This window comes from Fusarium oxysporum, chromosome 3, assembly GCF_000149955.1.
Source record: "Fusarium oxysporum f. sp. lycopersici 4287 chromosome 3, whole genome shotgun sequence".
Taxonomy (NCBI): Eukaryota; Fungi; Ascomycota; class Sordariomycetes; order Hypocreales; family Nectriaceae; genus Fusarium; species Fusarium oxysporum.
Genome location: NC_030988.1, coordinates 4,502,901 through 4,529,008, shown reverse-complemented (window position 1 = coordinate 4,529,008; position 26,108 = coordinate 4,502,901). Strand labels below are relative to the sequence as shown.

Sequence of the window (26,108 nt, the reverse complement as noted above, 5' to 3'; positions counted from 1 at the left end):
AATGTCTAGCGTGGTCTCTAAGGTCTAGTGGCTCGTGCCTCTACAGAGGTTGCTCAACCGCCAGTCCTGCATTACGAAAGTGTCCCTCAGCGCTCGCCTGTGTTCCCCTACAGTTTGCACGCATGACCTGACATAGGATCCAAAATCTCTCTGGATGAGACTGATGTGCTCATCCCACCGCAGCTTCACATAAGCCTTCATCTCAGCAAAGTACTCTTCAATCGGGTTAGTGTCGGGCGTGTACGGTGCTGTCATCTCCAGCTTCACGCCAGCCTCGTCACAGGTTATGGCTCCTGGATGTTGGTAACGAGACAAAAGAGGGAAAAGTGGAAACACAAAGAAGTGGTCGGTCCCAAACTACCCTGGCTTGTGTAAGTATGTGAGCCTGAGTTACAAGGCTAAATATTACTCATAAAGGCGGGGCCAGGTGCTAGGGTGACAGGATGACATGATCACAGGATGACAGGATGACGAACCTAAACCACTTTAACCAGCCACACGCCCGACTTCAGCCACACTCAGCCCTAGATAATCACTGCATGAAGGGAATGGCGTACCTTCTCGACGAAGCCATACTTTGACCGGAATATACAGTCAACAACGGACCTCAGGGAACTGTCAAATCAGACGCTTCACGTAGGCCCAAATGTCATGTTTCCTCCCACATCACCTTGGTTGATCCAAACTCTATCTCCCAATAAGTTGTCCGCAACGCCACGCTCGGTTGAATGACTTTGACCTGCCTGCATACTTGGTTCGTCAGCGCCTTTCTAGGTGATTTTACAGCGATACTGCTACATATTCCAAAATTCGAGACTTACCTGGATTATCTTAAGTTCGAGGGCACCGCTGTGGAATCCCTTTCTCTATGAGCATTTATTGCGGCACCTTATGCAATCACTGCTTTGCGGAGACAGTGGTCTTCTCATGGAGAAAGTTATCGTTGTGAATAGTTCAGGGCGATCGATGCTGATACAGTAGTTCCGGATGGAAATGACTAGTGGTAACGGGTTCAATAGCAATGCTCGAACGTAGACTTTAATAATCTCACTTCCAGAAGGAATCGTTGAAGCCCCTCGCCGCCTCCCCTCCCATGTCACCAGTGATGATTCGGACGTCGTGACCGAACTGATTGTTGGCAATCGTCGTCTTGCGACCTGCCATTTTCTGCCAACCTTCTACCCCAATATTGCCCGTCATTATTCGGGCCTGACCAAGCGTCACATTGCCATAAATATTTGTTTCCCTCACCTCGTTGGAGCTGCTCATGCTCGTCGTATTATCGGGGGCGGACATTCCCATCGCTAGTATGTCAGCAACATTAACTGGTATGAATCCATCCGCTATGAAATCTCGTCAGTAGGTCTGTTTTGTGCGATCACTAACATATATGTCTGACCTGTCTGCTGCAGCGCTCGGTTCTTCACAATATCCAGAAGAGCCAAGTTGATCCCGAGCACTTTGTTGACCCTAGTGTTTGTCTGCTCGAGAACGCCGAATGCAACTCGAAAGCCGTCTTGGAGGTTTCCCAACAAGCCGACTTGAGCCACCGAGATCCGCAACCCGAGCTCATTACGAGCCCGGTCAAGCTGGTCCAGGATGCCTTGCAACTTTTTGTCGTCCTTGTCGCCCGACTTAAGGGCGTGGAAGAACTGTGACACGGCCTTCTCTCGTTGCCTGGCAGCAAGGTTATCCAGGAATGATCTAAGCTCAGTGGCAATGTTGGTGATGGCCTTCACCTGCAGTTCGACCCTGGCCGTTTGCAGCTTTTCTTCCTCGCGAACAAGACCAAGTGATTCATCGATAGCGTCCAGATGCTTAGACATATTATCCAGCGTCTCGGATGTGCCTTGGACCCTGCCCCGCGCGCTTCGAATCTCCTGGATGACAGTAAATGCCGCACCGATAATGCCGATGATGCTAGCCGCTGCTCCTATTGCCTCTGCCTGCGCGATAAAAATCAGCGAATGAAGCCTATATCAGAGCTAGGCCGAGAGGTGAGTACCATTGTTGTAGTCTGTTGGTGGTAGGTAAAAGTACGATTATGGTCATCTGATGGCAATGCGCTCTGTCTTTAACCAATCAGTGAGGCTGTGTCTCGTCACGTTCTCAGCCTTATTGCTACCCCTCTCCGGACGTGAGACTGTACAAATTTGGCGACTTCCAGAAGATTGGTGCTGTAAAATAATTAGCAACAAAATGGATCAGCCAGCGTTCCACCGACGCGGCGTCACTTGCAGCCGATTTGGCGACAATGCCAGAATTAACCAGGGGGATATCCATTACCACTTGCCCCACCCAGCGGCCCATGCCGAAGTCGTTCGCGTCATTCCGTATCCCCGCAACGAGGATCTGGTCCATCGTCGGCATTTCATCGACAGACTAGATAAGCTTTTGCCACCGACGCCGGGATCCCGTAGCGCTGCGCTTTGGGGCTTGGGAGGATCAGGGTAGGTCTCCACTCGGCACACTACGGTGTAGCGAAAGGGCTAACAGAGGAACGAACCAAGCAAGACACAGATCGCGCTAGATTACGCATATCGACGATGCGACGCCGACGAGGAATGCAGCGTATTTTGGGTGCATGCCGACAGTGAGACGACTTTTCTAGCCGATTATAAGACGATCGGCAAGAAGCTCGGGGTCGACGAGCAGCTTGACGGGACGGATCTGCTCGATGCAGTGCGCAATGAGATCGAAAGGCGGCCGAAATGGCTGCTGGTCCTCGACAACGCTGATAACCTGAGGTTGTTTGGAGTGGGCCGACAATTCAAGGGAGAAGGATCGAACGAGAACCAGAATCTATACAGATATGTACCTTGCACATCGCAAGGGACGGTGTTATGGACGAGTCGAGATGCGCGTATCGCCGGCACGCTCGTTGGATCGCGTCGCGGTATCGAGGTGCGATCTATGGTTATAGATGAGGCGACGACGCTTCTCGCAGTAGCTAGAGATGAGCCGTCGACTTTGAGGGAGGCAAGTGTGGACGCTCTATTGGAGGAGTTACGATGCTTACCCTTAGCGATCTCGCAAGGCGGCGTATACATGAGGCGTATGTCAATGTCAGCCGAGAAGTACCTAGACCTCCTCAGGCAGGGCAAGACCCGATGGGAAGTGCTAAGAATGAGCGGCACGGACCGACACCGACGGCCAGAGGTATCGAACAGCGTGCTTGAGACTTGGAGGATCTCGACGGAGCGAATTCGAGCGGAGAGCGAGATGTCGTACGGCATTCTCCATGTGATTGCGTATCTGGATAGTCAGGACATAACGCAAGAATTGATGGCGGCAGCTGCTAGTCGATACAACATTGGCGGCGAGAGGTCAACTGGAGAGGCTACGGAGCTTGAGGTTCTAGAAGCAGTCACCCGTCTGACCGAATTTTCTTTCCTTGGCCTACGTCGGAAGGAGGATAGCAGGCGAAGTTATGAGATGCATAAGCTTGTGCAAGAAGCCGTACGATTTGGGTTGAGGATAAGCAGCTCGGTAGAGACGACCACGGGCAAGGCGCCAGGTGCAGTAAATGAACCGGAGAACAGCGAAGCATACTATTCTGGCATAGCTCTACAGATAGTAGATGATCTTTTTCCGCCATCGCAACCAACTTCATGGGCACAATGCGAGGAGTATGTGACGCATGCTGTACGAGTAGGGGAGTGGGCGGAGGTGAGCAGGACGGAGATCGAGACAGCAACTTTATTCCAGAGAGTATCGGATTTTCTTTACGATCGAGAACGGTGGAGGGAGAAAGAGCCGGTTGATAAAAGGGCATTAGAACTTCGACGGAAGGTGCTTGGAGAAAAGCATGCACATACGATCAGAAGCATGGCGGACCTTGCAGCGACATACCATGTGCAGGGCCGATATGATGAGGCTCAAAGCATTTGCCGAGAAGTACTAGAAATGCGACGAGAGGTGCTTGGAGAGAAGCATCCAAATACGATCAGGAGCATGGCGGACCTTGCGACGACGTACCATCAGCAGGGCCGTTATGCCGAGGCCGAAAACATTTGCCAAGAAGTACTAGAAATGCGACGAGGGGTGCTTCGGGGGAAGCATCCAGATACGATCAGCAGCATGGCGGACCTCGCGGCGACGTACCATCAGCAGGGCCGATATGACGAAGCCTTTCAGCTTCACCAAACCGCCTTCCACCTTCGCTGCCTTGTGCTTGGAGAAAACCATCCGGATACAATGCAGAGCGTGGCATACCTCGCCTCCACACGGGAGGCGCTACAACAATTACCGTATCTTATAGAACCAGCCCAGTCTTTGGCGGTCACGCAAGTTCACGAATCGGAAGAAGGAAAGCTGCGGGATAGATCGTTACGAGAGGTTATGCGCGGGAAGGTTGGGCGCTTTCGTAAATGGGGATCCCATAAGAGTTGGGGCTTTGATTGATCTCCATTTCTACTTGAAGGTCTATATCCGCCGTAGTGTATACCGAACTAGCTGCCATAGTAATCAACGAGTATTTTCTGTATTTGTGAATGGGGTGCATATAAACATATAATCATTAGGTAAAAATAGGTTGTCAGAAATAGAAACCGGGATGAATGAAGTTGGTCATTAGACGGGGCCATTGATGCCCGAGTTTCCAAGCATTTTTGTGCTGTTAGTGCTAAGGGAGGGCAGGGATCGTATTGGGGCTGCTGGTACACTGTGCATGCGCCACGTTTAGTCCATTTTTGGCTATTCTCAGTAAATTTACAATGACAGATTACTGACGCTGAACCCGCACCCCACTGTAGCATCACCATGACGCAGGGAGCAATAGGGTAGAAGGAAAAGCACAATCGAGGAACAGGCGCATTATGGGCTTGAGGAAACCTATTTCAATTCATATGGTGAAAAGCAAGGTACAGTTTGGGCTCTAGGAATCGCGGACACAGATTGAGCAACGTGTAGCACAGCATGGGCTCGGGGAGAAGAGGACGAAAATCAGGCAATGTACGTAAGCATTAGTGATTAGTGCCCTATCGGCCAAAATAAGCCGCCGGGCGTAATAAATTGTATTGTATTGTAGCATCACCACCATTACGGGTGTCTTCACGAAGGCTAGCCTTAGTCGACACCAGTAAGAATAGCCATTTGAGAGAATGTGATATATTGCTTTCCCTTCCTCATTTTTCTCTGTTATATATTTTGATATCGTTTCTTGATACTATTTACTGTGAGAGTAACCCTTAAACGACAATATATAACTCATCATGCATGGATATTCCGGTTATCTCATCGGCTTGAGTTACGCGCATCTCAGGTGTTCCAAGGTGGGGCACGAAATATCAGGCATGAAGCTCGTACAACCCATACGTCATTTGAGTCGGCCCTGTGCTCAACATGTAGGATGGGGTTGATGCTTGAAGAGTCCTAGTATGGACGCTGCTCCGTTAAGATGAGACTTTGTAGACAGACGGTGGCGCACCTGGTATTGGAAGCTGGAAAATTCTGTTCCCTGCGGCCTCTAGATACTCAGCAAGCGAGTCCATGGTGTTGTATACCACTTGGCTGTGCCGACAGTTGACTTGTTCTATTGCTGAGGTACATATCACTTCCTAGGTGAACGTGATTCCTATTGCTCATCCTCGTGTTGTCATACGGTTCCACTGCCTCGCGGCTGCTGCTATGCTGGACGGTCGACAAAGATCCTGCTATGGTCCAGATTTGGGCCTCCATATCCCATGTTCTTGAAGGACTTCCCGCCTTGGAACCTTTATGTCCGCATAAGCGAGCAAAGTACCCATGTGTAGATTGAGACGAAGTTTTTATCCACTTCTTTGGTTCTTTCTAGGTAAACGAGATGATGAAGGCGCAAAGAGCGCTGCCAGGCGTAGTAGCAACAGTGCGACGAGCTAACAGAGTGCTAGAGAGAGACATGCGCTCGTGCCATCTACAAAAGGTGCGCTTGAGGAGTATGCAGACTAGGAGAAATGCATGAGCGGCCCAAAAAAGAATGGCGACAACCGCGACAAGTATGATCTTGGTCTGTTCCATGACTTCCTCTTCAGTGCTGCGAAGATGACGATGACGGTTGCGGTAGAGGCAGATTGATCTCAGGGCCTGTAACTATTTACGAAAACATTTGGTGAATTGACGAGCAGATGAGGTATTGTAGTAAATGAGGTTCAAGAGAGCACACCCTCGGACGTCCGGATACATTTGGACCCTGATTTCAAACTGGGCCATGTGGGCCGTAATCTCGGACCAGTGGCTGAGGTCAACACCATCGCTAAGGCATATCACAAGCCAGATCTGAATCACAGCTGAGCCATCGAAAATGTGGAGGCCTGAATCAGAGGATCTGCACGATCTTTTACTATATATATGGCGTAGGAATGCTTTCCTCGGGCTCATGTACATAGCCTTCTTCACCTTCAACTAGATACCTATCCTGCCATCGCTTCGGCCATTCCATTCTTCCTTCGCTCCTCACTCAAACGCCAAAATGACTGCCCAACGAGGCACCAAGAAGCTGGTGATAGTCCGCAATGACGCCCCGGATGCCGACAACATAGCAGCATTTATGCTTCTATTACAATGGGCAAAAAACGCGCCTGACGTCGAATTGGTTATCATATTTGAGCCTCGGCCTGTTGACTTTAGCCTGGCAATTTTGGAACCTGATGACCAAAAACAATTGGACAGGTTACTCAAGCGTCACTTCCCTGAACTCGGAAATCCCCTCAAGATTCGCCTAAATGGCTTGTTGACAGAGCAGGCTATAAGCCAGGTCACAAACCTCAGCGAAGAAGACCGGGCTTTGGTAAGTTTCGAAGCTTTTATTTTTCCGTCCTTTCGAGTTAGTTCTGTTGGCTAAAGCTGGAAACTACAACTAGTTGAGTATGGCAGTCAAGCCCTCCAAAAGCTCATTAGAGGACGCAAAGCTACATGATTCACTCATGGCCAGGCGCCTGGACTCAGAGCTACATGCTTCACTCATGGCCAGGGACCTCGCAAGGTGCCTCAACGAACTGCCAGGAACATCTCGAAGCCAGGCCAAAGTAACCATCCTGGTGGATATGGATGCACTGTCTGATACGAGTCCTGTGAATCTCAAGTGTCACGCCCAAGAACAGCTGTTCAACCGCACTCCGGAAGAGATCAGTGAATTCTATGGTTTCATGAACCTGCCTCGTCTCTAAAGGCAGGAAGAGATCAGGCAATGGTACAAAAACCGTATCAAAGAAGCCGATGAGAAGCTGCAGAACTCCAGCATCGATGTAGGCTGTCTTGATTTCCGTCATTTGGCGGAACGGATTATGGCCGCAGAAGGCGCCATGCTTACTGAAGGGGCATCCTTCAACCTGCTTCGTCGTCTTGTTGATGAGCCAGGCGTAGCAGCCAAGATCGACTGTGTTGTACAAGCAGTATGTCTCCCTTCCCCTTCTCCGACAGGATATCCGCCAGGCACAAATCCTCCAGCGGGTCCGTACACCCAAAATAACCATGTCCACCACTTCCCTTTGCGCGAACAACACGCTCGGGAAGTCCGCTGCATATGTGCTAGATAGTTCGCATCTCTTTCGCAATTTTGTTGCTGTTCCGACTCACACATCCCAATCAATCTCTTTCTCATTCTACAAACTGGAAGAGAATGGCTTTTTCAGTCTTGCAAGATGGATCTTATGTTTCAATCGTGGCGAAGACCCTTTCAAGGTAGCGGAAGGAAATGTCACTTTGGCGGGTCAGCACCGCGATGCAACGATCAAGCTGCCGGATCTTGCGATGATTCTGCTTACATTTGACTTCGAAGCTTATCCGAGAGAAACCTCAAAGGTCGAGGTACAAGTCGTGCAGGGAGAGTCTCTGCTTTTCGTACAGTCAGAAAGTGGAATCCTAGCATTCCTACCTAAGGATGGCCATATATACAAGACTGTGGATCTAGTGGCCCTTCTGACTTCTGTGCATAAGGGACAATTCCGAATCAATTGGGTTACTTGAGATTCTTCACTGTTGAAGAGGTTGGGCGCGAGCGAGCCAATCTGCAAGTCGCTCATACTCTGCCTATTTACTATATCAGTCTGGGGCTAGTATTTTCCGATATGTATTTATATGATAGTGTGTGATGCAGAATAATCATTATCGCAACGATCCACCTCTCTTTTCTTTCATTTACTGCTAGTGTCTCCATAAGCTTGTCCAGGTACTGCAGAGAGCCGACCTCAACATGAGTCGATGCGTAGCCCCCTTTATAGCTCGCGAACTAGCTTCAGGTTGCGAGATATGAAAGGGTCAAGAGGCTAAAATATAGAGAATGAAAGAAAGCTTATACCACGCACTCGTTACTCGACATAGAAGGAGAAGAAGGCGGCTAAGAAAGGGGAAGTCCAGTCACAGCTGCCGATTTATCTGCTGCAAAAAACTCACTTTCTCTAGTTACATATATATATTATTGGACTGACCAAGCGATATTGCTGTCCTAATCTCAAAATACATAGGACAATAGCGATGTTCAATCACAAATGCGGTTGCGGCGTTTCTCCACGAGCAAGCCTCATATGACTGGCAGTAAAGGTGTCGTTCGCGACAGCTGAGCTTGTGCTGACGTCGAGTGCAAGACTGAACGCTGCAATGAGCCCGGCCAGCCGTTCCTTCTGGTCTGGCCCGTCTCCGTCACATCGCAGCATCTTGAGAGCCTCTTTCTGCATCGGGTATCCTGTACCGCCTCCGACAGTGCCTACAGGCAGGGACGGGAAATAGAGGCTCATGCAAAGCGCACCAGTCTTAGGGTCAAGTTCCGAGGTCAGATGGCTCCAGGATGCTTCGGCGGTGCTGGCAGTGTCCTGACCGGTCGCAATGAACATGGCTGCGATGATATTGACCGTGTTTATGTTGGAACCAAACTGACCGTTCCTGATCCCGCCTTCTTTGAGAGTCTTCTGGGCCATGTAGAGGCGCTCGGTGGTGCAGCCGAGGATCTTCTGACAGACTTCCCGTGAAATCGTTCCCCAGACTAAAGTCTCAACACCACGAGCCTTCTTCACGTTTCCCCAGGAGGGTTTTTTGTCGGAAGCTAGCTGACCTTCAATGAAAAAGTCCAAGATGTTGTATTGATCGGCGAATGACTCTCGCAACATCTCACAGGCGTACTGTGTGGCTTTGGTGACCATGTTCTGTCCCGCCGCGCTCCCACAGCTATAGGTGCACAAAAGATGAACCTGCGAACCGATGATGGAAGGTTCGATAGTCTTGAGCCTAACATGATGCTTGCTAGTCGCTTCTGCCCACCTAGCGAATGCGTTCTGCATACCCGGTAGCGCTTGGGCAAAGATGACTGCCCGCCTCGGATTTTGGAAAACGAAGACAGGACCGCGAGACATGCCATTGCTCAGAGTTTCAATATGTATGCCGCCAGAGGCATTAAAGGCCTTGCATCCTCTAGAGTAGCTGGCGATAAGGGTAGCTTCGTATGTGGCTAAAGGGGCATAGATATCGTCGAGCACCGGTGTTCCGGCTAAGCGTAACGGGCCTGCAATGCCAAGCGGAACTTTGCAGAACCCTATGCAATTCTCGATACGCACGTTTTCCAGGTTCCCTGATTGCAAGTCTGCGGCATGGTTGAACCTGTCCGCTAAATCATGCAAAACCTGGGCCTTGTCGCGTGAATCAGGAGCCATAGCGGTGTTCTCGAGGCAAAAGCTTCTTTTAAAGTGATGATTGATATTCCCTGGAGAGATATCGAGTTATCCAGATCGAGGAGGGGGAGTCAAGTACAGTATATCTGTTCTTTTCGATAGAAAAGAACTCTGATATTGCCGTCACTTGCCTGTGTACCATGCCTAGCCTAACGTCTACATCGGCCAACTTTAGACCTTCTATCACGTAATCGTCTAGATTTGTCTGAAGGAGAGTAATATACAGCCTGTTATGAATTGAGGAAGAACTATATTGAATAAGGAAGACGATCATGAAGCGTGAGACCGCACCTGGCTTTCTTAGCATATTTGGCCGCTAGGGACTGATACATTGCGATTCTGTATGAGAAAGCGCAGCAAGCGCTCCACCAAAGCATTCACACCTAGGCTCCGCAATACCGTTCATGACTTTTAAGTCTATGATAAACTAGATCGAGGATGTACGTCGGTTTTCGAGTCGAGTTGCAGTTAGGAGCGTAGACCTATCGGTTTTGTTTCTTCTGCATCGGCATTGTGAAGTTGTGGATGGCTCGTACCCTGCCCAAGCCCAGCAACCGAGACGACGGCCTAGACAGGCCAACTGTAACGGCAGTTATCATCGCGAGCCTGAAGTTGAGATGCTATAAGAGTCCAATGGCTGCCCTAGAGCATTAGTACATAGTTCAACTACGAAGCTTATATGAGTTTCATGTCTTTAGTAGGAACAGATTCACGCCTCATTCCACGCTGGTCTGCGTACTGTCTGGAATGTGACATCTTAGCACGGTCACAATGGAAGCTACACGGCTCTAACATACAACATGGAACGCCATCAGAAGAGAACCATATTGGAAGGTCCAACGAGTCGCTACGTTGCAGCAAGTGCGCCTCATCCTCAAATCTTTGTCCTAATCGTTCACCTCTATCGGACCATGATGGGCTAGTGCATAGCTCCACCGGGCATATCTTCTCAAGTAGCGATTCTGGAGCCCACAGTTTCTCCCCGACTGACGATTCATATGGCTATACACTTGATGCTGAATCCGTGGTTCGGATGACCTGACAAAAGAATGATTATTCTATGACTGAACCTCATCGCCTAGTGGTGCCCGGAGATGGAGATCCCCAGGTCGAAGCGATAGGTCAGACAGATGGATACGCATGTCTCGCGACACAGTGGCGAGAAAGGTCCAGAAGTATCTGAGTCATCAACAAATCCGAGGTTTCAGAGCCGATTTGGATGTTTCTTCATGTCTTTGTGCATAATCATAACCTGCCGAATCACCTTCTTGTCTCGCTATACCCTAGCTGCCAGCTTACCCTAGGTTGCCCTTGAGAGATATGATGTGTCCTAGGAGATTGGGTGCAGTGAATTGTAACAATCGCCAGGTGACTAAAGCCAAGGTGGTGGCATGAAGTCGCGTTTGTGCCCTTAAGCAATATCAAATTGGAATGTGTGTACAGTAGCATGATTGAGAGGTAGAGTGATTCAGCGTGACACATAAGATTTTATCGTTTCTGAGTTTCTGACTTTTACCTATTCCCCTTACTCCATTATCTCGCTCTTGGCCACCTATTGTTGAAACAGATGGTAAAACGTGAAAAGCTGCGACAGGCCAATGTTAATCATTTCTAACCCTTTCCAACCAATCAACGTCCCATCTTCCCAAGCCTTTTATATTGCTAGACCATATTTTGAGCCTACGAAGTTGCAAAAGAGAGAATTAGCAAGCTGATTACCCTAGAGCTGAGTAGGGTTCCTGTACGAAAGAGTCTGATTGGATAATGTCCTGTTTTGGCATGGTTAGATGGTTTTCTGACGGTTTCCCCGGAGGCTTTAGTCCGGTCAGCATGCATCCTCTAAGCTCGAAGTGGTAAGAAGCGGATGAGCTGCATACAATAAATGCTGTAATTGGTCAGAGCAAAGAACAATGAGATAATCTAGGCTTGACAGCACGCAGGGGCGATTTCAGAGATGGCAATACAATTCATTCATGCATGGGGGTCTCATGATACAGTTTCAAGCCATCGATCCTGCTTGAGTATATCGTGTTGTTATTAGAACTAACTACTAATAAATTTCTAGCAATTGGCGACAGGAAATTGACTTAGCACATCGACGTGGTGAACCTTCCTCATCTCTACGTGAGTTTCGCGCAGGCGGCTCGGACCCCAGACAACCGTCTTTGACTTTTGCTCCGTCTAACAAGCTGTTTAGTTTTAGATTCACGCGATACATAGGCAAAAGTTTTCTATGTCTCAGATAACTTGCAAATCTCGACCGGAACAGGCCTGTCAAAACTATGGAGACCAAATGGCAGTTCCCGGTGACCACGCTCTATCTTTCTGGCCTCCTCTGGATCGATAAGCCTCAGGTCATAACTCTGCAACACCATGGCGACCGAGGCGAAGATGACCTGCTTAGCCAACGTCTCGCCCGGACAGCGGAATGCTCCTCCTCCAAAAGGGAAGAAATGTCCCCGCAAGCCAGCAACGGAGGCTCTGGAGCGCGCATCTTCCGCCCCCATATGTGTTGTTGGCCTTTGTGGAGATTCTCGTGCGGGTTGAACGCGCTTCTTTTTCGCCGGGCCGCTGATACTGGAGCTGCCTGGACAATCGAGAAACCTCTCAGCCCAGAAAGCTTCCAGAGGATGCTGAGGCTTGCCACTTGACAGATCCTGGCCCGTGTTCCAGCATGACACATCCAGTCCCGCAAGCCAGCCAGTGAACATGACGGGTACACCCGCCTTGACCTTCCAGCCTCCAGCGAGACACAACTGGTCGTCGAGGGATGTGCGACCAACGGTACTTGCAACACGCAACCGGAGTGTTTCGTAGTAGATAGAGTTGAGGAGGGGATCCTTCATCAGTACTTTGATATCTGGTTGCTCTCCAACCTCTGTGGATTGAAAGGCAGGGCTGATCTGGTGGCGAACCCGACGGAGCAGACTTGCATCAAGTAGGATGTGCACGATCATCCACAAAGCTGCGGGAACGGTGTTTGCCATAGCACTGTATTGGGTAAGCAGCGATCTCTCGGTCGCTTCTCGCTTCTGCATCCCTCGTGGCGGAAGAGTAGAGCAAAGGTTGAGCGAGAGAGGGAGTGAACATGGACGTACACGAAAAAATATCCCAGCATCACCACAGCTACTCCGTTGTTGCTGAGCCCGAGAGCCTCGTGGCGCTGAATCATCTTGCCGACGTATTGGGTCCCCCAAATAGGCTCGTACTCGATATCGCGAAGCCCGTCATTATCCCAGTTGTAATTTTCGCTACACCAGGTGCGCCAACGATCGAAGTTTTTGTGCATCTCGTCACGCGCCTGGTAGCTTGACGGTACCAACCATCGCGGCAGACCTTTGGAGATGTTCGGAAATGCTTTGTAGAAGTTCCAAAAGTCCTGGCAGAAAGTTGGACAAATTCTGAGGAGATGCTCTCCATACAAGGCTTCTACATTAGCTCTAAGGATGAGATTTGATAGGAAGCTGAAGAGATCAGGAATACGGCCCCAATCGTGTCTGACCTCCGATGCTGCGGATAGCTCTGACGCCAAATTCTTCTTGAATCTCTCCATCACAAACACTAGATTTCGCCCTTGAAGATAATGAGCAAAGTCTTGTCTCTGGTGCTCCATGATACGCCGGGAGACATCTGGATGATCCGTGTAGAATCCTACACTGGCCTCGTAGGCGGAAATACGGTCATGGTTGAAGATGTGGATATCACGGCCGGATAAGCCGAAGAAAATGGTCAGAGCATCGAATAAACTGGGCGTCGGCACCAGACTACTACTCCGTCTGAACAGTCCTTCGATCTGTTTTCCAGGCACCGCCAAGTATATCTCCCGACCGATGAGCGGAATATAAGCTGGAGCTCCCCGCAATTCGTGGCTGATGCGCAGTTCAGTTAGCGATGCGGTGATGCAACGACCGTCAAAGCCGGCAAGCAACGGTGGATCCAGTAATACGAAGTTGAATAAGTCTGCAGAAGGGGGTCTCCAACATACGTGAGGCGTGTCAAGAAACTCTCTGGCTGCAGAGTGAGAGAGAGTAGATGGCCTAGCCCCTGAAGCCCCCACGAAGGCTGGGGAGGGGCTTTCGTCGAGTCATCGTTATGAGAATGTGGTCTGGATTGAAGTCGAGTGTATATTGTACCTAGTAAAAGGAGGAGAATAGGCAAAAGAAGAAAAGCCATATAGGTCACGGCGTGATCTAGGCTAGGAGGTACATGCTTCATCAGCGAACCAAGGAAGCTCTCCATAACCGTATTGCAATGGAAGTGGCGGCACTAAGGACAATCGCGCCGACACTTGACAGAGTCCTGCCTGGCAGGTGAAGTCCCAGCGTCTGGATAGGCCCGGGGGGGGGGGCGGGCAATGAGGAATACTGCAGGATTGTGACCGAACGCTTTACAGTCCGTGGGTACCAGGTGTTCAGATATGGTGTCTCAGAGGACTATTACTATACTGTTGTCTCGGAACAATCGCGTTTGGATAAGCTGCATGGGGCTCATAGAATATTGGGTGACGCAGGCTTATTTAGCAGGTCTAAGGGGCAAGACAGTACTATTTGAGATGAAAGCTGGGGGAAAACGGCCGTGTTAGTGGTTATTAGTGGCCACCTTAGCGATATTTACTAGCTTACCAACTGTGTCGCAGAATCCATTATAGATAATGTTGCTGCTAGTGCTGCTGCCGCTGCCCAGTATTCTGACTCTTGGCTGAACAGGGAGAACCGGCCAATACGGGCTGGCAAGGCAGAGTTCACCTATCTTGGCTATGCGAGCTATCAGATTATTCAGCTAGCTGTCACTGTGGAACACTATACTGCGCATTACAGTATCACTCGCATATTGTTTGTAGTTTCCAGTAATCTACTTCACCTCACCTCTGCATCATCTGCTACAACGAAAAACGAGGTCTCCCCGAAGGTAGCAGGACCATACCTAACGACTGCACAAGTTACCATCTCTGATATCCTCTTGGTCCTATACCTACTTACCCACCTACTTACCGCTTCAGGTCAGCCGCATCTGTTTCCGTCCGCTATGACCGAACTGTTGTTGGAGTCGCCTTTGCCTTGTTTCCTCGCTTCAAGCACAGCGTACGCGCTCCTCACGTCCCATCAGTTACAGTGCCAATTATTACCCATCCTCATCGCCTCGTGGACCTTTGCATTATTCGTGCATCTCGTGGTCTGGCTGAGCTGGATCTTTCCACGCTACGTATCAGAGCTTCGCCATATCCCTACGGTTCCTGGATTCCCTCTCTGGGGCCAGTTTTTCGACGTCATCACACAAGAATACGGGACTCCACAACGACTCTGGCATCATCAGTATGGCCCTGTCGTTCGCTACTTCTTCCCCTTTGGGTCGGAGAGATTGTCGATTGCCGAAAGGGGCGCGTTGCAGCGCATGGCTTTCGACTGCCCCAAAACTTACGTCGGAAACTGCGCTAAGCCATCACAGGCGCACTCCTTGATAGGCAGAACCCTCCGGCTTGGCTTGTTGCTTGATCAAAGTAGCCAGCACGACTACAGCTCCAGCGCGTTAGCTTTGGCTTTTTCAGTACAATCCATCAAGACTTTGGTCCCTGTAATTTGGACAATATCATTATGTCTGGGTGAATGTTGGAAGGAAACGAACGCAAGTGGTCGACCCAACGCCACAACCGTTGAGGCACTTTGTTGGTTGAAGCGCCTTACCCTAGACTTTATTAGTCGCAAAGTCTCTGAGGCTGAGATGCCTACGGCCCCCCGGACGAAAAATATACATAACATAACATAACATATCTGAGGCTGAGATGAAGGCGGTGATGTGCAGCCTCCTGAGTACGTACGAGTTCCAACGCCACGAGCTCCTCTTTCATACGGAAGTTTTAAAGGTACGGAGAATGGTGATGCGTCCCCAAGACGGGAAGACATTGAGGGTAGTAAATCCAGATTGATAAAGGCCTGAGAGGGGAGTTGATTACATCTCATCATAATTATGACCTCCTACAGCTGCCCCACATCAGACCGTCAATCGATTCGTCCTGTAATCTCATGGTGGGTCACCCAGTCGAGGGGCGAGCTCCAATCGGAGAGATATGGAGCGGGGCAAAAAAAAAAAAACTTCTTCCGATAAAGGCCAACATATTACATACACAATACTAGCTTTCATTGAGACCATCGACCACAATAAAATTTTGCCTAAGATTTCCCACGAAACTATTCAGCATTATCCGAAAATGAGCGAGAGCGTAAACGCATTCGACCCATTGGAACGTTATGTTAGTGACCCAAGCGCCCTCAGAAAGGCGCTAGACGAATCGAACGCTATCGTCGATGGTTTTTGGACGCTTTCGGCGTTCGTTAGTGGCGAAAAAGCCTTTCCGGAGCGTCTAAAGCGCCCTCCTCTCAGAATCATCATTCCCCGAAAGAACGACTGGGTACTAGAGATGGATTTAATGCTGCATCATTACATAAAATGCGCTTTTTGCATTAAATATTTAAAGCAAGACGCGCTTTGTATGCATTATTTCCTGTCGCACTGAGCGTGCTTAAAGGGTTAGAGTGAATATGATGAGCAGCAGCAAATGTGTTGATTGATGTCTTAAGTTTTCTCTTGTGCGGGGTATTCCATCCCGCACAGTTACTTAAAGCATATAGCTAGATTACTAATGCCTACCCTGCGACATTTCCTCTTCTATCTTAGGCTTAGCGCCTTCTATAATAGGTTTAGTGCATAGGAACAATATAAGTCCTTTTCCGACCTCCTTTTCTCCACAGCCTTCAACCGTCTGTCGATGTATCCCCCTGAAACTTCTCAATTCGACTCCCCACTACCTTCAGACCCTCCGTGTGTCTTCTACAATGCCCAGAACCCCTGGAAGGCCAGCCGATCACCAGGTCCACCGAGAATTTATCACGCTTGCCTCCGACGCTAGTTCGGGTTTCAAGAACTCTAGAGTCAAGTGCAAGCACTGCGGCCACGAGATAACCAAGGGCACTACTCGTCAGAAGAAGCACTTACTTCGCCATTGTCCCAATTACAAAAGGCAGCAACAGTCTCAGCAGCCTCAACTTACTCATCACTTTCCTGTAGTGGACAAGACCTTTAAGCAGATGCTTGATGAGCTTGCTGCTATAGCAATTTTTGCTGATGGCCGTCCATTTAACCTCTTTGAGTCCAAACGAATGCGGATTCTGTTGAGCAAGCTAAACACTGCCTGGCAACCACCGTCTCGTCGCCGAGTACAGCGGCTGCTAGCCCCGACTTATTCTCAGTACCACAATCAAGTCCAGGCTATCCTCGACCAAGCAGAACATATCAACGTAATCTTTGACGCCTCAGACAACATCACAAGTCATCGAATTATCAATATCTCGATACAGGTGGCAAATGGTACGGCGTTCTACTGGAAGACGTTTGATACAGGACAGATTCAACACACGGCTGAGCACTACATCGATCTTTTGTATCCTGAGCTGGAGATAATTTGCAAGGGCAACTTCTTGCGAATTAACTCGTTTTGCACAGATACGGATAGCGTGATGAGGAAAGCTCATGTGCATTTGGCAGCAAGAAAGGAATTCCAACATTGCTTCTTTTCCCTCTGCGATTCACATGGGCTACAGCTACTCATCAAGGACATCCTAGAGCAGCCGTTCTTTGAGGAGGCATTCAAAAGCGCTACATTAATTGTCACCTTCTTCAAGAAGTCGAAACTGCAGTTGGCTCGATTGAGAGAAGCACAAAAGGCAGCTTGGGGCCACCATAAGGCGTTTTTATCTGCGTGCGTCTTTCAGTTTTTCTGACTCCTAGCTATAGCTGACTGCTCGCTTTAGTGTAATCACACGCTGGGGCAGTCAGTTCAATGCTTTACAGTCAGTTTTACGCTGTAAAGAGCCTCTCCAAGCATACGCTCGCCGTCCTGACGTAAGGGCAGAGCTAGCCTCCGGCTCTCTCGAGCTTCTTCCAAAGGTGCTGGAGTCTGTCAATAACCCTCACTTCTGGATACGCCTAGAGACTGTTTTGGCCATAATTAAGCCTGTCAACAGTCGTCAGCGTGCCTCAGAAGCCGATCGGGCTCACATCGGCCATGTGATTCCTCGTTGGCTGGAGATTAAAGCAGAATGGAAAGCACTTGACGAGTCTCAGCAACATCAAGACGTGAATTTCAGCGAGCTGTATTCCGTATGGTTAAACCGTATGGATAAACAGACATATGATATTCATTATGCGGGATTTGCATTACGGCCTGACACAGTCGGGACTAAGCTTGAAGAACAGCTGATGATGAAAGTGCTGCAGTTCTTTAAGTCAGCAGTCAATCCTGCTGACTACATCAATATTGTTCGAGAATTTAACCACTTCCGAGCACAATCGGGCGGCCGGTTTGCTGCAGGAGGCTTAGTCTATTCAAAAGAATGGACTCCATTAGATGCTTGGATGCTTCTTGATAACCAAGGCAGCAAGCTGGCTGCACTTGCAGTCCGGATCTTTGGAACCATAGCCAATTCAGTTCCCTCAGAGAGATCATTCTCGGCAGTTAACTTCCTCCACAGCAAGGCACGCAACAGACTCACACCAGCCAACGCTGACAAGTTGGCGTTCATCTACATGAACGAACGGGTGCTAGAGAGGATAACGCAGTCTCAGAATCAACCTCTTGATCATCGCAATGATCATTCTACGGTGGTCAGCTGGGAAGATTTGACAGAAGACGGTTGGCTTACACTCGAAGATACGTATATGGAAATTCATTGCGCATCAAATCTGGAAGTTGACGCTGTTGTCGGCGAGTTCACTCACCAACCCGCCTCCGACGGAGAAGAGACAGTGGTGGACACACTTGAGGTCGAAGATGGGTCAGAGAGCGAAGGAGCGGGGGAAAAATTGACCTAATTTTGCTTGGTTGTTTGTATGATATGGCCCATGGGCAGCTTCATAAATGGGTCGTAATATTGCAATAAAAAGCGCGCTTTTTATTAGGAATAAAATGCTGCTTCGTTATAATAAAAAGCAGCTTAATACACATGTGTATTATGCACGTGCCCATCCCTACTGGGTACCAATTAGCACAGTCCTCGAAAGCAATGGTTACCAGCTGCGTGGTAATTACAGGGCACCACATGGAGGGGTGTTGTTTGTTCGCGAAAACGACGACAACTTATCCTTAGAGTTTGACGACGAAAAAGATCTCGGTTGGAAGAATTCAGAATCTCTGCAGGCAAAAACCCTGCATAGAGTGATGAGCGAGGGATTCGGGTGTTTCATGACTTCCAAGTATGCCGTGCTCGTCTGCGGACTCCAACCTAGGTCTGCAGATGGAGATCCGATTGAAAAAATGCGCAAATCAATTGTCGCTCGATACGAGACACAACCACAAGGAAGTGCCAAGGAAAGATGGACGAAACTCGACGATAGGATTTACAGCATCGTGGAAGTGGAGGACGTCGCCACAGAGCGGGATTCCTTCAATAGGTTCCTCTCAGACACCGATGTATTCTCAGTGCTTTCGGAGTTGACCCGATCGATCATATTCTCCGAAAGCAACGAACAGTTTGACAACACAACTAGTCAAGCGGTATAGCACATAATACACAATCGATTCAATCCTTTTTTTTTGCCTTTGAAATTTAACTGCTAAGTTGATGAGATATGGTTGACAGAGAGGGAAACAAAAAAGGGGTTTGTGGAAACTTCTGTACACCTCTGAACAACGGTTCTGCACGCCAAGACCTAACACGAAAGAGGAGCCTAGCACAAGGAGCACAAGGCGATTTTGCTAACTATCATCAATCATTTGTGCAGGATCGTGGTAATTGTCTCCGCCGAGAGTCCAAGAAATCTTTTAAGATAGGTAAAGATATATCTCTCAGTTGCCTCTCGATGAATAATAATTTTGAAATTACCAGTATCGTGATCTCGACATACGAGAATATTTTCCTACACCTTGACTGTCACGTTCCAGTGTTCTCGCTTTGCCTTTCTCAAACCCGGTCTAGCTTCCCCGCGGAAGCAATTGGAAATCTAGCGGCCAAGTCTTTTGCTTGATATGAGTCGTACTGATTTCCGCTTTGGAGGATATCGGAATGGAACGCCACCCTAGTTCTGCCTATCGCGAATGATCTTGTTGTCCTTGTCGACGCGCCTAGCCAAGTCCCCGGTGTTCGGTAACCCATTTAAGCACGTACAGCTTCAGCTAGTCTGGTGCGCTCTTATGATCAAGGCTGAGTATATATAGTGCGATGACTAGATGACTTAAAGACCTGAGGAAGGGCACCTGACTTTCACTTCCTCTACAAGTAATCGCCAAAAAGGGTAGAAACTAGCATTAAGAGGTATATAAATTGAAATGAACGTCAACCCTTTGTGGCGTTGCTTTTTCAAAGGGTCCCGAAGCGAAGACTGCTTTCATTGCATCAAAGAACCCAATTGAATTGAAGGTCATTCCAGGTCTGATCCACAAGCAAGTGAGATCCTCCACCCGCAGTAAGTACATTAATTTAAGACAGTCTCCGCTGGAACTCTAGCCTTTGTCGCATAGAGTATGTCAATAGATTCCTTTGAGACCACACGATACCTCTTAGATAATTCAAGTATGGCATAAGTGGCATCTCCTGCTGGTATTTCGGGTCTCAGCGGATCCTGGGCGAACGTATCGACCTTATCGCCTTGTCCCTAATATTCTGATCATTAGCTGTCTAATGCATTTGCGGTGCATATGGAATCTCTCACCTGATCTGTTATGTTCGTCTGGTGTGATGAAGAGGACGAGTTGTCGACAAGTGCGACCTTTCTGCGGTTGTCCATATCCCCGTATCGAAAATTCCCTAAATAGGGAAGCTTGAAGTCGTCCAGCTCGGAATGAGGCAAACTGAACCTGCGCCTTTTGAGAGCCCTGGTACTTTGCGGTTCTTCCGTGCTCGACCCCCTCTTGTACTCACGGAGCGTAGCGTTAGAAGTCAGATGCTTGGTATTAAAAGAGTTCTCTCCGTGACTGCTTGGCGTGGTCACTGGGACTCTGGAAATAAGGGATGGGCTCTTCGAAATTACCGATAAATGAAATCTAAGGTTGGTCGGTCAGCATTCAGCTTTATGAGGTTCTTGGCCGTGACCGACTAGCTCCTACTTGTTGATCCCTGAACGCCTCAAATCCGAGGGCATAATCTCATTTGCATCGAAGAAAGTGAAAGTAGATATATCGGGAATGTCTGAACTGAAACCAACTGTCTGCGTTTGATCGGCAGGATGAAATAAGTGGCAGGCGGCCGATCGATACGTCCCTACTGTCGAAGAGAGATCATGAAGCCAACGAGGGTCGATGCATGACGGCGTAGCGAACTCACTTAGATTATTTCCATAGAGAGAGCTGATCAGTTGAGGATAGTAAGCTTGCGCGTTGGGCTGTGGTTGCTGGAGTTCGATGGGTGGCAGTAGAAAAAAAGGAGGTTGCTGGTAGGTGCATGGCGAACCTACACGATAGTTTTCTTGGGTATGAGGCATTGCGAGATGTTGCTAGCAGCAAAGATACCGGACTGCTCGAAATCTTGAGAAATCTGGGTATTAATAGATATTTATGTACTTCACCACGTTACTCAGGAATCAGGAAACAAAGATACCGGTATGGGTATAATGTACGCTTGACATGTTGGGTGAATAAGCAAATCTCTTAGCAAGGGCCGGGGATGGGGTCAGGTGGGGCCGAAGTGATTATGATCTAGGAGTAATCACCAATCCCGTTCGGGGATGGAACAGTCCAGGGCGCCCGATTTGATGACTTCAACAGGTCCGCCATACATCCAACACATCGTGTGGGATTACAGGTGAAGGATAAAGGAGAATGTAGTTAACAGTCAAGTGAGGAGGACTGCATCTCATTGGAAGCCCCACCACATCAACCAGGGATACGACGGCGCAGCATCGTACCGTCAGGTTTTCTTTCTAATAGCCCAACGTCCCCCCTTGATGAAGCTGTATGGATGGGCTCCAATAACCGGTAAGGAACCTCTTTGCTCCAAGGGATCCCGGTAAGAAGGCTCTCAGGCCTTTAAAAATTATTCTTCGGTGTACCGCAGTGGGCGTCAAACCCACGGTCGGGACAACACTCGGCCTGACTCCACTGTCTCTTTCCCATCAAGCAGTTACCATTGTGAATCCTTGGCTGTCTCGTGAATGATATTCTGATGCTGAACCAAGTCCTCAGGTGCACTAAGCCTCGCTCACCCCATAGCCCATCTAGGTGCCGTCTCATGCAGAGCCGAATCCTCACCATAAGCGAAGTATGCCTCGAGACCAGAGCCAGGCTGAAAGATTCTTAGGCTCAACCAATTTCAGTTTTCATGGGCCTCCTCAATCTCTGGGAGATGATGTGGTATCGTCTTGGGTACTAGGGATAGCTTGGTTCCGGAATGGATGTATGTTTCAAGTAGTAAAGGGAAGGTGACTCAAGTAGTTGCGTGAATTTCAAATGTAGAAGCACACCATACAAGTAACATGACTTACTTGGCGGGGGAGAAATGTAATAGGAAAGGCAAGGGGATATAGGTCCTCGCGACCTAAGGGCTGATATGCAGGATCAATCCTGCTGATACTGATAGTTCGACTCAGGGGGTGTAAAGATACAGCAAAAGGTTGGCCCTATTTAAAAGGTGACAAACGGTCGGCCCTGCAGAAGATCATGATCTGTTTCCCATGCATCTCTTGTTTTACCATCACTATATCTACTGTCACTACGTCTATTCACTTGAAATTCTGCGCAATCAAGCCTACAAACGATCATACCGGCATGAGTTTCAGCCAGCAATCCGACATCCTGTGGACCTCGCTCATGGAAGATCCGTGTCCCGACCAAGCCGATAGATCTTTTGATGTCAGCTCAACGGCAACAGATCCAACTTCTAGCGGTTATCTTGAAAGTACTCAAAATGCTGGTCAAGGTCTGTACTCAACCCAGCCTTGCGAGACTCTCAAAGTTCTATTGAACCTGCGCAGTTGCTGCAGTTGGCAGTGGAGATGAAGAAGTTGAGCAGAGAAATTCGCATACTCAAGCGCCTTGTTCGCCGGCGCAAGAAACCCAGATATACTCGCTACGGACACATCCGGGCCCCGGTATACATTGGAAGCTTGCCACTCACCATAAGTCACCAAATACGCCAACGGCACCAATGGAATCGGATGACCTACATTTATCATGTTCACAAGTCATCCCTTGTACACCTAGCGAAGAGCATACTGTGGATGAAGACAGGATTACTCAGACGGATTCAGAGGATGAGGGCAAGTAGCATCTCGTTGGAAGTTGGTGGAAGGTGCTGTCACTATCCTTATGTCGTTGTAGATAGAAAGCATGACGGCTTTGTGGCATCAGGAATGAAGAGTTTCAGATGACAGCTATTTTCTCCGAACAACACCCCCTAGTGTAGGATTTTGGCTTTGACGCCCATTTTGGCTTTGCCATCCTTCCGAGTGCTTGGCGAGCTTGTCGATTTCTAGCGCCCACTAACGTTGGAACCGAGTCGCTATCACCTGGTATGGCACTTTTGAACCCCTATACAAGTTGTAAGCAGATGATAAGGGGAGAAGTCAGTATCTCGTATTTCGATTAATATTCAACTCTCAAATTTGAGCTTAGTCCACGGGTATTTGTTCCTTCGGCGCCAGAGGCCATGTTTGTTGCCTTCGCGCTAAGCCACAAATCCAGACTGGGCTGCCCTATCCTGGTGCGTTTCCGTTTTCCAAACTGGATAGGTCCAACATCTCGACGCCTCTCCGAGTTAACGGAAGACCATGCTGTTTCAGTTCTTGCACCAGCCGTATCGCGTAGCTAGGCACTCGACTGAGAAAGTAGCTGACTGCCCAGCCTCTTGCTGGGCCTGAACAATGCAAAGAATAATGATGCACGAAATCGAAACAGTGAAGCAGTCCAGGATTTTGACGGAGGCAACGCCGGATATCTTCGGTGAAGAGCGAAGAACCCAAGATCCTGCATAATTGAAGGAAAACTCCTGTATGGATTCGCGCACCCCAGCTCTGGAACAGACTGGCAAGATGAGTGTCTGTGTGATCAACGGATAATACCGTCTGCAAGAGGGCATCCAGGAAATCTTCAAAATCACTGGCGGAAGATACCATGACATTTCCAAGACTTTGTCTATCATGGCAGAGTAATTTCAGAAGCCTCTCCAAAGAAAGAATCTGCTGATTCTTCTGGGATGGTGACACCCGTTCCGTGGCAATCGAAAAGATAAGCTCCGACGTCTCGTCGATTTTCAGGGATCCCCGCAAAAGTGAAGAGCCCGAGTCTAGCAACCAAAGAATAGATAAAAATGCATTGTCACTGCAAAATCGTCGCATCGCAGGTAGCGCACGGGCGCCCTGTTCCAGTAAAGTCGGTATCATCGGTCCTTTTCTATGACAGACAGCCAGCACCAAAGGAGTGCATCCGTATCCTAGGTCGGCATTGACATCCACTCCGTTCCGCTCCACGATGATCCTTACCAAGCATGTCAGACCTTCTCGTATGCTTGCCTGGAATGCCTCCAAGTTTGGAGGAGATAGGCCTCTCGAAGCGCCTCGCCGGACTATCAGCACAGCTGTCGTTTCTTGATGGTTGAGGATCGCTTCCATTAGTGGTGTCTTTCGGGTGAGATGCAGGCCCTCTTTGTCATCGACATCGAGACCCTGGTCGATGAGATAGCTAACGATATCATCCAATCCTCTGCGTGCGGCCAGATGAAGTGGCGAGAAGAGAGTTGCGTCGACGCGATAAAAGGACAGAGGATGGGATTTCCTTGTGTCCTGGCATTTTGTGAAATCGGCCCCTCCCTCTTTGGCAGCCGCGAGGATGCTCAACGCATCATGCTGGTCTCGGCAGTGGACGATAGCATAAAACACGGATGAGGATCCGTGGTTCATGACGTCATTTCTGTACAGTATAGGTTTGCAAATGCCGTAGAGCATGCGGCACGACTGTGAGAGCGAAGCCTGACCACCAAGCGAGCATACCTTTGCGATCATACAGATAATCTCCGTAGGTAATGAGGAAATCATGCCAGGCCAACTGCTCTATATTTCGCCACATCGGCCCAACCAAAAAGTTTGCCTTTGAAATTTCGGACGCTGGGCGTAGCTGCTGCGAACCTCGGGAAAGGAGAGGGTAAAGACATGAGGACGACGATGCCATTTTCAAAAGCAAAGAAGATACCGTGTGCAAAAGGTTCAATGAATAACCTTTGCGATGCACAATCACGTAAGGCAATTATAGATTTAGCCGTAGCAGATGAAAGAAAAGCCTAAAAAAGCACGTCACTCTAGAGCACCAACGTTGGATGATAACATGTTTGCCGCCTGGGCAGCAACAGCAGTTAAGAAATGACGTGTAGAGAAATTCAAGTCGAAAGTCCGGTCCTCATTTTTTCTTCTAGCTTCTTTTCTAAACGACTCTTCAAGGTAGTTTGCTGCAGCGAAATCCCACGCGCAACGTCCTTGAATGCAAGGTATCGCATGCCAGTTCGGTTGGCAAATTGATATTTTTAGTACATGCATGACTAGTACGACAGGTACGGCCCCTGGCGTCTTTCGGCCCCAACAGCATGGGAGTGCCTTTGTGCTCGGCCATCAATAGCCCCTCTTGAGACCAATTTCTTCTGACCGTCTGTCTCCTAGAAGATTTGACTAGTTCTAATCGAAAGACATATTCATCTATCAACGAATTTGCATACATATTGCATTAATGAGCAAGTGGGTGTAGTATATTTCAAGTTTGAAAATCAGAATAGGGAAGGATAGACAGGTCATGTATTGCGGTATTGTGCCGTCATGCGGGAAGTTGAGGCCGCGACAGTATGTTTCTTTAGTCGTCATATTTCAGATGACATGCACGCTGTTGGCCAGGCCTAAAACTCAATATAAAGAGCCAGATGACCAGATGGCAAGTTATCTACTGAACTTAAGCTTACTGATATTTCTTTATACTTTTTTAACCTCCTCGTCGTAGCTACATTTTAGAGATGATACCGCTCCCCAAAAAGGTGTTTTGCGCGCCTATCTACTGTGGCCCTCAAGAAATGAGAGACGCTGTCATAAGAGAACTTGAGTCGTTAGAAAACCTTAAGCCTGTTCCATGGCTTGTTGCCTCTACAGTCTTCTTAAATAAGGATGGCTCTTTCTCTCTTAAAGTGATAGATGAAGGGTCCCTTAAAATAGGTATGCAGAAAGTATCTTCATTTATGGTCAATCTCTTTTACTCGCCAAGTCGAAAAGTCCCGGAAGAACAGCAGAGACTACACTATGCTCGGCGAAGACTGCTAATCTCACTCCTGGGGCATGCGTGGCTCTGGAGGAGACACAAGGTATTGGATAACCAGGGCAACCCGGTGGCCTTTGAAGACAGGAGAGTCCTTGCACCTGAAGATATCCTTAAATTTCTCAAGGATACTCAGGTTCATACCGGGCGCTGCCGCTGTGAAAAGGTCATAGGTTTCTTAGAGAAAGTTCAGGAAGTGC

At 48.8% G+C, this 26,108-nt stretch overlaps 11 protein-coding genes across 11 annotated transcripts; 5 read left to right on the top strand and 6 right to left on the bottom strand.

The window, feature by feature from the left end:
* Positions 1–1,047: 1,047 nt before the first annotated feature.
* On the bottom strand, positions 1,048–1,826 carry FOXG_06901 (uncharacterized protein; the record flags this gene model as incomplete). Its single annotated transcript, XM_018385536.1, has 2 exons — positions 1,048–1,343; positions 1,400–1,826. 2 exons carry the CDS (start codon positions 1,824–1,826, stop codon positions 1,048–1,050), a joined length of 723 nt encoding a protein of 240 aa, XP_018242959.1.
* Positions 1,827–2,199: 373 nt separating this feature from the next.
* On the top strand, positions 2,200–4,404 carry FOXG_06900 (uncharacterized protein; the record flags this gene model as incomplete). The annotated part of the gene is made up of 2 exons (XM_018385535.1): positions 2,200–2,450; positions 2,511–4,404. The coding sequence occupies 2 exons, from the start codon at positions 2,200–2,202 to the stop codon at positions 4,402–4,404; spliced, it is 2,145 nt and encodes a 714-aa protein (XP_018242958.1).
* A 1,533-nt stretch (positions 4,405–5,937) lies between these two features.
* FOXG_19455 (uncharacterized protein) lies at positions 5,938–6,054 on the top strand (the record flags this gene model as incomplete). Its single annotated transcript, XM_018399669.1, has 1 exon — positions 5,938–6,054. One exon carries the CDS (start codon positions 5,938–5,940, stop codon positions 6,052–6,054), a length of 117 nt encoding a protein of 38 aa, XP_018242957.1.
* Positions 6,055–6,448: 394 nt separating this feature from the next.
* FOXG_19454 (uncharacterized protein) lies at positions 6,449–7,944 on the top strand (the record flags this gene model as incomplete). Its single annotated transcript, XM_018399668.1, has 4 exons — positions 6,449–6,766; positions 6,840–7,107; positions 7,156–7,370; positions 7,426–7,944. 4 exons carry the CDS (start codon positions 6,449–6,451, stop codon positions 7,942–7,944), a joined length of 1,320 nt encoding a protein of 439 aa, XP_018242956.1.
* A 515-nt stretch (positions 7,945–8,459) lies between these two features.
* Positions 8,460–9,620, bottom strand: FOXG_06898 (hydroxymethylglutaryl-coenzyme A reductase; the record flags this gene model as incomplete). The annotated part of the gene is made up of 1 exon (XM_018385534.1): positions 8,460–9,620. The coding sequence occupies one exon, from the start codon at positions 9,618–9,620 to the stop codon at positions 8,460–8,462; it is 1,161 nt and encodes a 386-aa protein (XP_018242955.1).
* A 2,249-nt stretch (positions 9,621–11,869) lies between these two features.
* On the bottom strand, positions 11,870–13,877 carry FOXG_06897 (uncharacterized protein; the record flags this gene model as incomplete). Its single annotated transcript, XM_018385533.1, has 3 exons — positions 11,870–12,629; positions 12,737–13,507; positions 13,624–13,877. The coding sequence occupies 3 exons, from the start codon at positions 13,875–13,877 to the stop codon at positions 11,870–11,872; spliced, it is 1,785 nt and encodes a 594-aa protein (XP_018242954.1).
* A 1,200-nt stretch (positions 13,878–15,077) lies between these two features.
* Positions 15,078–15,538, bottom strand: FOXG_19453 (uncharacterized protein; the record flags this gene model as incomplete). Its single annotated transcript, XM_018399667.1, has 3 exons — positions 15,078–15,148; positions 15,261–15,314; positions 15,454–15,538. 3 exons carry the CDS (start codon positions 15,536–15,538, stop codon positions 15,078–15,080), a joined length of 210 nt encoding a protein of 69 aa, XP_018242953.1.
* A 930-nt stretch (positions 15,539–16,468) lies between these two features.
* On the top strand, positions 16,469–18,503 carry FOXG_19452 (uncharacterized protein; the record flags this gene model as incomplete). Its single annotated transcript, XM_018399666.1, has 2 exons — positions 16,469–17,391; positions 17,444–18,503. The coding sequence occupies 2 exons, from the start codon at positions 16,469–16,471 to the stop codon at positions 18,501–18,503; spliced, it is 1,983 nt and encodes a 660-aa protein (XP_018242952.1).
* Positions 18,504–20,102: 1,599 nt separating this feature from the next.
* On the bottom strand, positions 20,103–21,107 carry FOXG_06896 (uncharacterized protein; the record flags this gene model as incomplete). The annotated part of the gene is made up of 3 exons (XM_018385532.1): positions 20,103–20,282; positions 20,340–20,434; positions 20,951–21,107. The coding sequence occupies 3 exons, from the start codon at positions 21,105–21,107 to the stop codon at positions 20,103–20,105; spliced, it is 432 nt and encodes a 143-aa protein (XP_018242951.1).
* Positions 21,108–22,281: 1,174 nt separating this feature from the next.
* Positions 22,282–22,888, top strand: FOXG_06895 (uncharacterized protein; the record flags this gene model as incomplete). Its single annotated transcript, XM_018385531.1, has 2 exons — positions 22,282–22,540; positions 22,605–22,888. The coding sequence occupies 2 exons, from the start codon at positions 22,282–22,284 to the stop codon at positions 22,886–22,888; spliced, it is 543 nt and encodes a 180-aa protein (XP_018242950.1).
* A 427-nt stretch (positions 22,889–23,315) lies between these two features.
* On the bottom strand, positions 23,316–24,518 carry FOXG_19451 (uncharacterized protein; the record flags this gene model as incomplete). The annotated part of the gene is made up of 1 exon (XM_018399665.1): positions 23,316–24,518. One exon carries the CDS (start codon positions 24,516–24,518, stop codon positions 23,316–23,318), a length of 1,203 nt encoding a protein of 400 aa, XP_018242949.1.
* Positions 24,519–26,108: the final 1,590 nt, after the last annotated feature.